This window comes from Pseudophryne corroboree, chromosome 6, assembly GCF_028390025.1.
Source record: "Pseudophryne corroboree isolate aPseCor3 chromosome 6, aPseCor3.hap2, whole genome shotgun sequence".
Classification (NCBI taxonomy): domain Eukaryota; kingdom Metazoa; phylum Chordata; class Amphibia; order Anura; family Myobatrachidae; genus Pseudophryne; species Pseudophryne corroboree.
Window position 1 is genome coordinate 256715120 of NC_086449.1, and position 15148 is coordinate 256730267.

Here is a 15148-nt window from a genome sequence, read left to right on the forward strand (position 1 = left end):
AGTCCGCTTCCCAGTTGTCCACACCCGGAATGAAGATTGCAGACATTGCTCTTGTATTTCTTTCTGCCCAGAGGATTATCTTTGAGTCCTCTCGCATGCAAGCTCTGCTTCTTGCTCCTCCTTGCCGATTGATGTGCGCCACTGCTGTGGCATTGTCTGATTGAACTTGGATTGTGTGATCTGTGAGCAGGAGAGGCCTGAAACAGAGCATTGTAGATCACCTGAAGTTCCAGAATGTTGATCGGAAGGAAGGTTTCATGGGCTGACCACCTGCCCTGGAACTGCGCCTCTTGGGTGACAGCTCCTTATCCTCGCAGACTCGTATTCGTCGTGAGGAGGGTCCAATCCTGAATCCCGAAACTCCGACCTGCCAGGAGATTGGAGGACTGCAGCCACCACAAGAGGGAAATCCTGGCATGAGGTGACAGCCGAATCATCCGTGCATCTGTAGATATGATCCGGACCACTTGTTCAGGAAATCCAATTGAAATGTTTTGGCATGGAACCTCCCATATTGGATCGCTTCGTAGGAGGCGACCATCTTCTCCAACAATCTTATGCAAAGATGGATGGATACACGAGCAGGTCGGACCACCTCCTGAAGTGTTCTCACCTTGTCTTCCGGGAGGAACACCTCCTGGGCCCCCATATCCAGTAACATCCCCAAGAACAGGAGCTGCTGAGTCGACTCCAGGTGAGACTTCAGTAGATTGAGAATCCAACTATGGCGTGACAGAAGTTGGATAGTGTGGTCGATATGGAGCAATAAAAGCTCCATGGATCTTGCTGTTATCAGAAGATCAGAAGGTAAGGGACAACATTGACCCCCTGGACCCTGGTTGGAACATCATCTCCGCCATCACGTTCGTGAACACCCTCAGAGCTGTGGACAGGCCAAAGGGTAGTGCCTGGAACTGGTAGTGATCGTCCAGTAGGTCAAACCTCAGATAAGCCTGATGAGGTGGCCAAACTGGAATATGAAGGTAGGCATCCTTGATATCCAGGGAAACCAGGAATTCCTGTTCTTCAAGACCCGCAATCATTGCCCTCTGGGATTCCATTTTGAACTTGAAAACCTTTAGGTAAGGATTCAAGGACTTTAGATTCAAAATGGGCCGTACCGAGCCGTCCGGCTTTGGTACCACAAACAGGTTGGAGTAATAACCCCTGCCACATTGTGATATTGGTACTGGAATAATGACGTGAGACTGGACCAACTTTCGGATGGCCTGTTGCAACGTAACCGGTGTATCCGCCAAAGCTGGTAAGCTTGATTTGAAAAATCATTGGGGGGGGGGGGGGGGCACCGACGAACTCCAGCTTGTAGCCCTGAGAAATGAGTTCCCTTACCCAAGTATCTTGGCAGGAGTCTTCTCAGATGTGGATGAAGTTACGCAGTCGAACTCCCACCTCGAGAGCTCCTCGAGGTGGGTGGGCACCGTCATGCTGAGGACTTAGTGGAAGCAGAACTGGTGCTCTGTTCCTGAGAGCCGGTGGTGGCAGGTCTTTTTGACTTACCTCTGGTGCCTCTATTCACATTGGAGGCACCCCTGGCCCTAGATTGAAATCTGTTAGACCGAAAGGACTGCACAGATGGCCCCGGGTAGGAACGCCCAGCCGGCGGGACCCCAGAGGGGAGAAACATGGATTTCCCAGCCTTGACTTTGGAAATCCATGTATCCAGCTCAACCCCAAAGAGCCATTCCCCAGAAAAGTGGAGGGATTCCACACTGTGCTTCTGCGTTCGCTATCCACTGATGCAACCACAAAGCTCTGTGTGCCGACACTGCCATGGCAGAAGTCCTAGCATTAATATTCCTCATCTCCTTAAGTGAGTCACACAGAACGCGGGTAGTGTCCTGTATGTGCTTGAGGAGAGTCACCATAGTGACCAGGGGCATATCCCTGGAGAGGCCCCTTGAATCTGAGTAGGCCACGAATGAATAGCATGGGTCATCCAGCAACCTGCAATGACCGGCCTCTGCGATACACCTACAGCCATGTAAATAGATTTGAGTGTAGCTTCTATTTTTCTGTTCCCAGGATCCTTTACAGTAAAGGAGTCCGGGACAGGCAGTACCGCCTTTTTGGACAGTCGAGAGACTGATACATCAACCCCCGGGGGTTCCTCCCAAAATTTCCTACCGTCAAGAGCAAATGGGAAAGTGAGCAAAACCTTTTTTGACACATGGATCTTTTTGTCTGGATTTTTCCAGGCTAATTTGAATAAGTCATCTAACTCTGCAGAATCAGGGAAAGTGACATTAGGCTTGTTTTGCGTTAAGAAAAACGACTGCTGTGACGCAGCGTCCTCTAGAGGGAGCTCCAACACATCCCGTATAGCCAGCATGAGGGGTTCAATACTCTGAGCAGAATCTGAATCCCCACTAACGGGGTCCAAGTACTCCCCATCCTCCTGTATTTCCTCATCTGAATCAGAGAGTAGAGCAGGTAAACCACGCTTTTGTGGACCTGCATGAGAGAGGGGGGGCTGTGTAACATCTGCCCTAGCAGCTAAGTCTGCAACAGCCTGTTGTAGTAGCTGAGTTTTTTGTACATTAGCAGTGAGCTGGGATGACATATCAGACATCTTAGTTTTAAGAGACCCTAGCCAGGAGGGCTCTGGACTCTCTCCCCCAGCCCCTTCACTGATTTGTGAAGATTGGCTGCATTGTTCACAAGAAACAGAATCAGATGATACTGGAGAGAATCAAGTGTGACATACACTGCACAGCTTGTGTTTACCCATGTTTCACAGGCCCTCATTCTGAGTTGTTCGCTCGCTAGCTGCTCTTAGCAGCATTGCACACGCTAGGCTGCCGCCCTCTGGGAGTGTATCTTAGCTTATCAGAATAGCGAACGAAAGATTAGCAGAACTGCTATTAAATAATTCTTTGCAGTTTCTGAGTAGCTCCAAACCTACTCACAGATTGCGATCAGCTCAGTCTGTTTAGTTTCTGGTTTGACGTCACAAACACGCCCTGCGTTCGGCCAGCCACTCCCCCGTTTCTCCAGACACTCCCGCATTTTTCATTGACATGCCTGCATTTTTTAGCACACTCCCAGAAAACGCTCAGTTACCACCCAGAAACGCCCCTTTCCTGTCAATCACCCACCGATCAGCAGTGCGACTGAAAAGCGCCGCAGAATCCACAGCAAATCTACTAAGTTTTTAGTTAAATAACTAAGCGCATGTGCCCTGCGTGCCTTGCGCATGCGCATTTTGCAACAAAAATCGCAGCATAGCAAAAATCGTCAACGAGCGAACAACTCGGAATGACCCCCACAGTTAGCACAATAACATACACATACACACAGACAGTAATACTGTTCAAGCCTGCCCTTACTGTATGTGAGAGGAGACACAGAGAGAGAGACACCAGCACACCCCTAGCTGCACACCCCCAGTGAGGCTGACAGCTAATTATATCACAGTAACACTAATAATTTCTGTCCTGTAGAGGACTCAGATAGTGTACAATAGCGGCTCTCCCCCTTTGCTACACCCTGTACCAGTTTTCCAGCATGTCTTGTGAGTCAGTAAGCACTGTGTGTGCTGTCTGTGGCTGCATTAAGCAGAGGAAGGCGCCAAAATGCCTCTGGTCCCGCTCTGAGGTAGCTCGCCCCCCCCCCCCCCCCCCCCCCCCAATGGCGCCAGAGCTACAGTGATTTTTTTATATTGGCAATGTCTCCTGTTTGCTTAAAAACATCACACAAGTGCTAGTTCAAGCTATATGAAGCCAGACTACATGGGGGCTATAGCAGGTCCCCCCCAGGAGCATCCCGTATGCCGCGCCCGCGTTCAGCCGCACTTTGAACCGGGGGATCCCCCTAGTGGGGCCCCTAGTTTTTACTCACCACAGTCTTCACCTTAGCGTTAGGGGTGTGCGGCTTTCTTCGCTAGCGGCGTTGCTGCCCGGCGACGCCCATCGCCGGGCAATGAAGCGCCTGCACAATAAGGCCGCAGCGCAAGCGCAGTTCCGACCCGATCGCACGGCTGCGATAAAGCGCAGCATGCGATCGGGTCAGAATGTCCCGCTAAGTCTCCCCAGTATCCCTTACGGATGCTAGAGAAAGTAGCAATTTTTGAGGACAAGTAGGTAGTGAAATCAAGTGCCATGACAGAAGACTGACGGTGATTAGGGGGAGGACAGAAATTGGTAGCAGAAGACTGGAAAGAGGAGACAGTTGGGCAAAACTATGGGGGTCATTCCGAGTTGATCGTAGCTGTGCTAAATGTAGCACAGCTGTGATCAGGCACTCAGACATGCGGGGGTACACCCAGCAGAGGGCTAGTCCGCCCCGCATGTCAGTGCCCCCTCCCCCCCGCAGATGTGCAAAAGCATCGCACAGCGGCGATGCTTGTGCATTTCAGCTGTACCTCCCGGCCAGTGCAGCTCGTGCGGCTGGCCGGGAGAACCTCTTCGCTGCCCGGGTCGCAGCGGCCTGCGTTGGCCGGATCGCGCCCCCTAAATGGCAACTTAACGCCGCCGTCCAGCTCCCTCCCGCCCAGCGACCACCTCTGACTGTCAATCAGGCAGAGGCAATCACTAGGCATGCGCAGTTCTGACCCGATCGCACCACTGCGAACAAATGCAGCATGCGATCGGGTCGGAATGACCCCACATGTGCACTGCAGGTGTGGCAGATATAACATTTGCAGAGAGAGTTAGATTTGGGTGAGTTAAATTGTTTCTGTGCAGGGTAAATACTGGCTGCTTTATTTTTACACTGCAATTTAGATTTCAGTTTGAACACACCCCACCCAAATCTATCTCTCTCTGCACATGTTATATCTGCCCCCCCCTGCAGGGCACATGGGGGGGTCATTCCGAGTTGATCGCTCGCTAGCAACTTTTTGCAGCGCTGCGATCAGGTTAAATCTCTGCAAAACTGCACATGCGTATGCACCGCAATGCACAGGCGCGTCGTACGGGTACAAAGAGGATCGGTGCTGATCGATGGATTTAACGAAGAATCCATTTGCACAGCCGATCGCAAGGTGATTGACAGAAAGAGGGCGTTTGTGGGTGTAAACTGACCGTTTTCTGTGAGTGTTTGGAAAAACGCAGGCGTGTCCAAGCGTTTGCAGGGTGGGTGTCTGACGTCAATTCCGGGACCAAAAAGACTGAAATGATAGCAGCGGCTGAGTAAGTCCAGAGCTACTCAGAAACTACAAAAAAAGTTTTTTGTGCCGTTGGCTGCAAAAGCATTCGCACACTTGCAAAGCGAAAATACACTTCCCCATGGGCGGCCCATATCTGATCGCAGCACAGCAAAAAGTTGCTAGCGAGCGATCAACTCGGAATGACCCACATGGTTTTGCCCAGCTGCTAACAAATTTGCTGCCACGATAAGGTCTGAATTACCCCCAAAGAGCAGAATAGTAAGATGAGAGCATAAATTTGAAAGGAAGGAAATCAGAGAATGAGTGGAATTTTCTCCAATGCAGTTCCTTGGTGCAGGTACATTATTGTAGGTAGTGGGTTAGTCTAGACTCTAGAGTGCTGGGGTTGGGGTGTAGACTGTCAAAAGTTGAGAATAACCACCAGGGCAATTCAGTCCAGAATGGAGATTAGGATAATGATACAAATGGAAGCAACCTTGTCAGGACAGTAATGTTTAGATAAGGGAAATAAATACTGTAAGCCGAGGGAGGAAGAAAAAGAGGATGGGTTTAGGTTGTAAAGCTTAGGACTAATAAGGACAGCCTTGGTAGATTTGTGATGGAATAAGGGAGAGGGAGATGGGGTGAGACCAGAGAGAGGGAAGGGAAAATGTATGACTTTAGAGATACTGTATAGAGGTGGGAAAAGATGATATCTAGAGTGTGGCCACTGAAGAGAGAAGGGGAGAAGGTCAGTTGACTGAGGCAAATGGATCAAGAGATGGAGAACAGTTCAAAAGAAGCAGAATCTAGAATAGTAACATAGGCAACATTATGGGTTACAGGGACTTGTGGGCACCAATACTACATCTATATGATTAAATAATCGGAATACTTTATACAGTAAGTTGGTGACATAAAAATATTGTCAGCTGTTCCTGATTGTATATTTACTTATAACTTAAGCTGGGTACACGGAGACAATGTGTACCCAGCTGATATGTCGACCTATTGGATCCTGGGTACACACTCCTTCCTTCATTACACATGCCACGGCCGCTACTGTTATCGCCCGGTTGGTCTGGGCAGGAGAGCCAACCGGGTGACGTCGCTAGCGACTGCTGACACCTGCAAATTGGGCATACCTACACACTGAGCGATATGCCTGATTTGGCCGGAAATGACAAATCGGTCCTTATCGTCTCAGTGTGTACCCAGCTTTAAAGTATAGCATAACAATCAACATTTTTTCTGCAATAATCTCTGGTGATAGCATCATTTGAATATTCCTACAGTAATTATATTGTAAGAATAAGCAGAAGAAGAAACCTGCCACTATACTTACAAGTTTTTGCTTTTCCTTTTTTCCTGTTCCTCTAGGATCGCTTCCTTTTAATAAGCAAGAAAAAAAGGAAATGAGTGGCCTAATTGCACAATATATTTTGCGTTCAGCATAATAATCACAGCCAGTGCCATTATAGACTGTCCCTAGCCCCTGGATGAACATCTGCTAGAGTCCCTCTGTATCCCTTTATGTTACCAGCGCCATAAAACTACACTAACACCAGCACTCATTATAGATCAGTACAGTCAGTACGGCCCCTTGGCACAAGTTTAGAATGGGAGAGATGTAACACAGAAATACTCTACTGGCTAGATGTGCTTTGTGTTCCATTTTTCATATCTTTTAATGTGTTTTTAATACAATTATCAAATGGTCTTTACTTGTAACTTACATTCATTCGGTAACACATATATTATGTTCACATACATTAAGTGTATGGGGTCAGAAAAATGGAAGAAATGCCCAAATTGCTCATAAAGTAAAAGCTGAATATCACTATATACTTATTTACTTTTAGCAATTGTCACTTCATGGTAAATAGAGATCTTCAAATGTGGTTAGGTCTTGTAATGCCCACAGGGGGAAAAAATCAGTGAAAGTCATTTATTCTGTATATTAAGTCAAATTTAGCAATGTCCCAATTATGCTTTTGTTTTCTCATGTTTCCTGTTTAGTTCATGATGCTCTGTTCTTTTACATCTATGATGAATTGGTATTTTGTTCATGTCAAACTTTCTACTATGACATAATATTATTTTGGTGATCCCTGTAATTGTTTTCTTTCCCTATGTGCACAATATCATTCTCTGTAATTATACAAGCAAATAGGATTTTGCTGATCCCCAGAGAAATCGCTGATAATCAGAGTCCGCCAATTGATAGATCAGATCGGTATTGGGGAATTTTCGAGGTAGATGTATGGTCTGCAATATGGGCCTAATTCAGATGTGGTTGGAGCTGTGCCCTGTGCCGCAAAGTACCGATTACGGGAACTTTGCACACGTGCAGGACCTGTTCTGTACGTGAGCAAACAGGTCCTGCGACGCAGGGCCTAGAACGTCAGCAGACTGTCAGTGATTGACAGTATGCTGCCCTCTGGGGTTCAGGGAGGCGGCGGGGATGGCCTCTGTGAAAACGGAGGCATGTCACTGATGTTAAGGGGAGGGAAGAGGCCAGGATCTCTGTTGATGGACGGAGATTTCCTGACTTATACGATGGCTGTCTTGTGTGGCACCATGGGCGCTGCAAGCCGCCCCAATGGTAAGTCAGTGATCCGATGCTGCAGGTCGGATCACTACTGCAGCAGGAGGCAACTATTACAAGCAGTAATAGACAATTGCTGCCTTTGTGTATCCGGACCAGGACTGGACATTGTGCTGAGCTAAATCATTGCACCGACTGTTAACAACAGGACTACCACTATCCCTTTCTAACCAAGGAGGATACCGCGATGCAGTGAGGACCCGCAATTACAACTATAAGGGACTATTACCTCCAGCGGCCAATTGTGGTAAATAACTTTTAACCCTATGACTGCGCTGTCAGTCCAGGGACAACTATCCATCTATCTGCTATCCGGTCTATATTAATCAGGAACGGACTACACACAAATTAGGCAGCCATAAACGTGACCCCCCCCCCCTTTTTAGTAATGTTTGATTTTATATCTATATTTTTATGATTGTGCTAGTGAATTGTTTTTATGTTTGATTAAATATCATTAATTAGTACTCAATCCTTCGATTCAATTAATTTCTTTATTAGCGCTGCTAGTTGGTTTTCTTTGTCTATATTTGTTATTGGGGGTGACTTACCCAATTTTATAGCAGCAGCTTTGAGCAACAGCACATATAAGCGCCCGATCGTTTATCTTATTGATAAATTTTTTCCTGCAAGCAGTAATAGACGCCTCCTGCAGCATTACCATACAGTGCTATCACTGCTGATTACAAGGAAGCAGCAGTCATAACAACCCCACTACATCTGGATTAGTCCCTATATATGACTAGCAAAATGACAACCCTTTCATTTGATTTATGGGCACCTTTATGATTCGAAGATCCAATCATTGGGTTAAAAAGATCTTTGAGTCACTGAAAAATATTGCCAATGCATAGGGGCATGTAGGTGTATTGGATAATCGTTAAATCAGGGAAGACAGACCATAATCTGGGAATTGTGGGGGTCATTCCGAGTTGTTCGCTCGCAAGTGGATTTTAGCAGATTTGCTCATGCTAAGCCGCCGCCTACTGGGAGTGAATCTTAGCATCTTAAAATTGCGAACGATGTATTCGCAATATTGCGATTACACACCTCGTAGCAGTTTCTGAGTAGCTCCAGACTTACTCGGCATCTGCGATCATTTCACTGCTTGTCGTTCCTGGTTTGACGTCACAAACACACCCAGCCTTCGCCCAGACACTCCCCCGTTTCTCCGGCCACTCCTGCGTTTTTTCCGGAAACGGTAGCGTTTTTTCCCACACGCCCATAAAACGGCCTGTTTCTGCCCAGTAACACCCATTTCCTCTCAATCACATTACGATCGCCAGAACGATGAAAATGCCGTGAGTAAAATTCCTAAGTGCATAGCAAATTTACTTGGCGCAGTCGCAGTGCGGACATTGCGCATGCGCATTAAGCGGAAAATCGCTGCGATGCGAAGATTTTTACCGAGCGAACAACTCGGAATGACCCCCCGTGTTTTTTTGTGATTGCTAATGTATGGGCCCCATAAGAATCCATTTGTATCTAATTCAGCATATGCGGCTTCCAGATAATGTGTGGACAAGCTTTCTTAACAATGATGTCAAGTTTCCTACAACATGATTGACTATATAAGTATACAACACAGTTTGCTGGACATGAAAGGGTCAATGACAGAACTAAATAGTGATATGTCGGGGATAGGTCTAGTGTTACACAAATGTTATAATAGTTTTACAATAAGAAGCCTAATGAATAAAAAAAAAAAGCACTCACTCTAATGCTATTAACTATGGCAGCAATTTTGCTCTCAGCGGCTTCTGTATTTCCAATGAGATAATCCCAAGCACAGAAGATTCTCCAGCAAAACGTGTAGTTTTCGTCGGAGGTACTTGCCAAGCTTAACCTGGAGTTCTTTGCCATCCTAAGAAAATTGTCATACAAACACATGTGAAAAGCAGAAATTGTTTAACAATAAAAGGCAAACTATTTTCATACTTGATAATAGCATTTTACAAATAGTCAAATAGGGTTAAGAACAAACAAGATTGTCCCTTCTATACTAGGCTTTCAGTTCAACACTTCTGCAGTGAATAGATTTAGGGGGAGAGGGGAGGGGGGGGGGTTCAGTTATCTGCGGAAATTTACTGTGGCTAATTGATCCCCCAGGACTATCCAATTGCCGTCGACAGCTATTATCAGGCTTTTTCTTTTTCGAGACCACAGCAGGCTCTGAAAAAAGGGCCCTATAAAAAGCTTGTTTTTGCCAATCCGGCAGTAAAAACACATACTGTACTGTAAGTACCAGCCAATCAGCTCCTAACTGTCATTTTTAAAACACAGCCTGTGACATGGCAGTTAGGAGCTGATTGACTGGTACTTTATCACTGTGCTATTTATCACTCTCCAAGTTTTGATAAATCAAAAACAAGCCTGATCAATCAGTATCATAACTTCAGATAGAGTAATGTTTTAACACCACAATCCTAACACAAGCTGTGACTCAGTCACCAGAGAAATGTCTGTGACAGTGTCGGGCTGTGGTATGAAGGGCCCACCAGGGGAATGCAGTGGTAGGGGCTTATGTTTAGGGGTGTAACCAGTCTCCAGAGAGGGTGTGGCCAGCCACCACAGAGGCTTGGTTAACCATTAGAGAGTGCATGTCTGGACCCCTTGATAAATATATGTAGTAAATACTGCTAGTGCAGAGATTCCCAAACGCCGTCCTCAAGGCACCCCAACAGTCCAGGTTTTAGGTATATCCATGGCTCAGCACAGATGGTTAAATCAAATTGACTAAGGTGCTAATTAAGTCACCTGTGGCCAAGCCTGGATACATTTAAAACCAGGACCATTGGGGTGCCTTGAGGACCGCGTTTGGGAACCTCTGTGCTAGTGCATGAATGATAATGTACCAGATTAATAACAGCAGTGCACTGTAGAAAATACACCATAGTCCTGTGCAGCAGTGGCGGATCCAGGGGGGGTGCACTCGGGCCCCGTCATTTGTGGCCCCAACCCTATGCGTCCCCGGGAGATGACGGGCGCCCGCTGAGATTGTGTTAACAGCGGGCGCCCGTCTCTCCTCACCATGAGCCGGAGGCAGGAGCTCAGTACTGAGCTCCGGCTTCCAGGGCTGTCACTGTGCGGCGTGCGCTATGGGAGAGACGTCCGTCATGACATCTCTGTCATAGTGCTGACTGAGGAGCGGATGCCCAGAGAGGAGGAGGATTGCAGCGGTCTGGAAACGGGAACGGGGCTCGGTAAGTATGATGTTTTTTTTCTTCAAGGGGCATTTCTACTGGGGGGGGCATTACTACTGGGGCAAACTACTGGGGGCATTATTACTGGGGGGCATCTACTGGGGGCATTACTACCGGGGGGGTCATCTATTGGGGGCATTACTACTGGCGGACATTATTACTGGTGGCATCTACTGGGGGTTTTACTACTGGGGGCATTATTACTGGGGGGCATCTACTGGGGGCATTACTACTGGAGGGGTAATCTACTGGGGGCATTACTACTGGGGGGTCATCTATTGGGGGCAAACTCCTGGGGGGCATTACTACTGGGGGCAGCTACTTGGGGACATTTTTACTGGGGGGCATCTACTGGGGGCAAACTACTGGGGGACATTATTACTGGTGGCATCTACTGGGGGCATTACTACTGGGGGCATTATTACTGGGGGGCATCTACTGAGGGTATTACTACTGAGGGGGTCATCTATTGGGGCAAACTCCTGGGGGGCATTACTACTGGGGGCAAACTACTGGAGGACATAATTACTGGGGGGCATCTACTGGGGGCAAACTACTGGGGGACATTATTACTGGGGGCCAACTGCCCCTCACACACTGCACCCTGCCTCTCACACCCTGTCCCTCACACCCTGCCCCCTGCCCCTCACAAGCTGCCTCCTGCACCTCACACACTGCCCCCTGCCCCTCACACCCTGCCCCTCACACCCTGCCCCCTGCTCCTCACATGCTGCCCCCTGCACCCTGCCTCTCACACACTGCCCCCTATACCCTGCCCCTCACACGCTGCCCCCTGCCCCTCACATGCTGTCCCCTGCCCCTCACACGCTGCCCCCTGCCCCTCAAACACTGCCCCCTGTACCCAGCACCTCACACACTGCCCCCTGCACCCTGACCCTCACACGCTGCTCCCTGCCCCTCAAACGCTGCCCCTTGCACACTGCACCCTGCACCTCACATGCACCGAAGCCACACGCAAATGTACTTGCCCCTTCCATGGTGCCCCCCCTATCATTTTCTTCTGGATCCGCCCCTGCTGTGCAGTATAAGGTAGCTTACGCATAACACAAGTGTACAAACTGGAACCTGATCCCTACATGAGAAGGAGGGACCCCAGGCAGTGGGGTCCACCAGGAGATTCAACTGTGCTTCTGTGGGCCAGGGTTATGAGCTTACGTAGAGATCACCTGACATCATGGGCAGGTGAATGAGTGCAATGCTCATAGACAGTTGCAGAAAATAAGATGCTGCAAACATAAATAATAATAAAAGAGCTGATTCAGAATTGCACGCAAAATGGACCACTTGCTTTTTTTTCACACACTCCATGCGTCCTAGAGACATCAAGGCATAGATACACATTTTTTGCCAATCTGCTGGGTAATCTGGTCACCACGGTAGTAAGAATAGTAATCCAGATTTTCACTTGTGGCTAAATGGATGCAATTGGGCAGCAACAGGGTGACCACAGTTTTCTGTGGAAGTTGTAGATGGAATTGCAGGTAAGGGTATACAACGATACAAAAATTCAGATAGGTCTATTCTACCTGGGATAGGGCTGGTGCAAATCCGTGCTGCAATAGATGACAGCTGCTCTCACAAGTGGATGTATTGGTGAAGATGGGTCCTATTTACATCGGCCCAGGCCAGTTAGAGGAGCCTGGCAGGGCCCGGGTCCTTGCAGTGCCTCAGAGGCCAGGGATGCATCCGGGTTGACGGTAGGTTGGGGGCGGGGGCGTGGGAGGGGGCAATTGCCCTCCTGTAACACCCTCCTATAACACACAGCTTCATTGCTGGTGTATACTGTGAGATGCACACAATGGACATGGGCAGCTGCTGCTGAAGTAATAGGGGCGGGGCTAGCTCCTGTCTTCCTCTGATTGGCTGCATGATGCATCAGTGATGCAATTTCTCCTGGTTTTAAGGTGCGTACACACTAACCAATATATTGCGGTTCCATCGGCCAGTGTGTACAGGCTATATGTCTGTGAACGTCATATCTAACAATGTATTGGCGCATCGTGCTGTGTACGGGTAGTCAGCTGACAGCCCGTACACTTGCTGTAGACGCCGACAGTGACTGACAGCTGAACTGGGTGGGCAGTGGGCACATGTAAATGCCCGCCCAGTTTGTGACGTCAGTCCCGATGGATCGAGCAGTGTGTATGCTCAACACACTGCCCGGTACGTCTGTAGATATATCTGCAGATCAATTGATCTGCAAATATATATACCAGTGTGTACCCTGCATTAGTCTAGTTTTGCTCTGCAGTTTTTGTCAGCTGTTGCTTGTGATAGGCAGTAACTTTCTTTTTAATCATTTTGCAGACTTTGGGCTGGATAGTGAGAAGATATGTCATAGTTTGATCAATGTCGGCACTCCAGACGAAGAAGGGAATGGATCTGGGAGTTTTAGATGAGTATTATATACTGTGAAACAGTTGAATCATTAGTGTGATCATTGTGATGAAACTTGGATTTTGGAACTCCATCAAATAGTATTATGGGGTTTATGTTATAGCTTGCTGGAGGCAAGTACGATATGTGATTATGATGAGTCTGCCCTTATTCTTAAACTGCCAATCATTTACAAGGCAAGACCAGGTCGGCTATTACATAAGTACCTGTATGGTAATAATGTTCTACAATTTGGTATGACCTTATATAGGCCCTCATTCCGAGTTGATCGCTAGCTGCCGCTGTTCGCAGCGCAGCGATCAGGCTAAAAATCGGCACTTCTGCGCATGCGTACGGGCCGCAGTACACACGTGCGAAGTACTTTCACACAAAACTATGCAGTTTTACAGAAGGGCGAGCGACGCTTTTCTGTCGCTCTGCTGATTGGTGAGTGATTGACAGGAAGTGGGTGTTTCTGGGTGGTAACTGATCGTATTCCGGGAGTGTGCTAAAAAACGCAGGAGTGACAGGTGAAAACGCAGGTGTGCCTGGGGAAATGGGGGAGTGGCTGGCCGAACGCAGGGCGTGTTTGTGACGTCAAAGCAGGAACTAAACTGACTGAAGTGATCGCAAGGTAGGAGTAGGTCTAAAGCTGCTCAGAAACTGCATGAAAAATTTCACGAGCAGTTATGCTAACCTTTTGTTCGCACTTCTGCTAAGCTAAGATACACTCCCAGAGGGCGGCGGCTTAGCGTTTGCACTGCTGCTAAAAGCAGCTAGCGAGCGATCAACTCGGAATGAGGGCCATAGTACGTAATTGTGGAAAATAAAATAAAGAAAAACTTGGGTTGGCTCCTAATGTCTTACAGAAAGCATTTTAGAACTTGGCTACAAATTATATCCCAGTTTCATTAGGATTTCTAGCCTTGAAATGAAAAATGTCCTTGTTGCAGACTTCCACAGAGATAAAATGGGGCAGTTTTGGAAACTGATCAACTAAAACCCATATACAGTAACTAAAAAAAAAATCTTTAGATATCAGTGATCCACCATGAAATCGTTTGAGAAGTACAGTATGCCCAGGATTTATTCAGTATGTATAGGAAAAGGCACTAAGAGATACAGCAGTAGTCTGAGAAAAAACCTTGTTTTGTGTGCAGGTAAAACATACTTGGCAGTTGTAATATACTGAACGACACTTTTCCGAAAGCCCTGAACTTAAATAACTAGGATTCATCCTTTTCAAAGTTTTTGTTATACTTGGAGATCTAGAAATCCTGTAATTATAGGCTCAAAGGGATAGTTAAACCCAAAATCCTCATACTAAAAAAATTGCCTTCTTTAAAGGAGATAGCTGTAAAAAGGAAGCACCTGGGACAGGTCAGTAATATGGGAGTGTCCTTGAGTTTCAGAGTTGTTTCTGTCATATGAACGAGAAAGGTAGCCACTTTCATAGTTTTTGGAACTGGTACAAAAAATTTTCAGAGAACTCAACTAAGGCACAAAAAGTTCCCAACATGCATGTCGTGGTAATGTCATTGCCTGGCCAGTGAAGGAGACTACCAGCTTCTTAAGGGTGTCAAGGCTAAGGACAGGGTAGGGTAGGGTGTTTAGGGGAGAGGACAGACCATCTCCAAAAAACCCAACATAATAATATATACACATAATGTGTAATGTGTGTAATAATCCTGAATAGTTGGTCCCATCTCTATCAGTCGGAGCCAGAACTGCTGTGATAGCGATGGGACCAGTTCAGGACTGGGAGTGAATGGGGCAGAGAGGAGGGCCTTGCAGCGCCAGCACAAGGTAAATATAACAGCTGTCTGGGGGCCG

General features: G+C 47.4%; 1 protein-coding gene across 1 annotated transcript in view; it reads right to left on the reverse strand.

Annotated features, from left to right (window-relative positions):
- Positions 1 to 15148, reverse strand: part of TMC3 (transmembrane channel like 3) — a 125235-nt gene that overhangs the window by 66114 nt on the left and 43973 nt on the right. The window contains exons 8-9 of the mRNA XM_063929962.1: positions 9432 to 9579; positions 6453 to 6496 (exon numbers count right to left, since the gene is read on the reverse strand). Coding sequence (XP_063786032.1) covers positions 6453 to 6496; positions 9432 to 9579 — 192 coding nt within the window. The remainder of the gene's footprint in view (positions 1 to 6452; positions 6497 to 9431; positions 9580 to 15148) is intronic.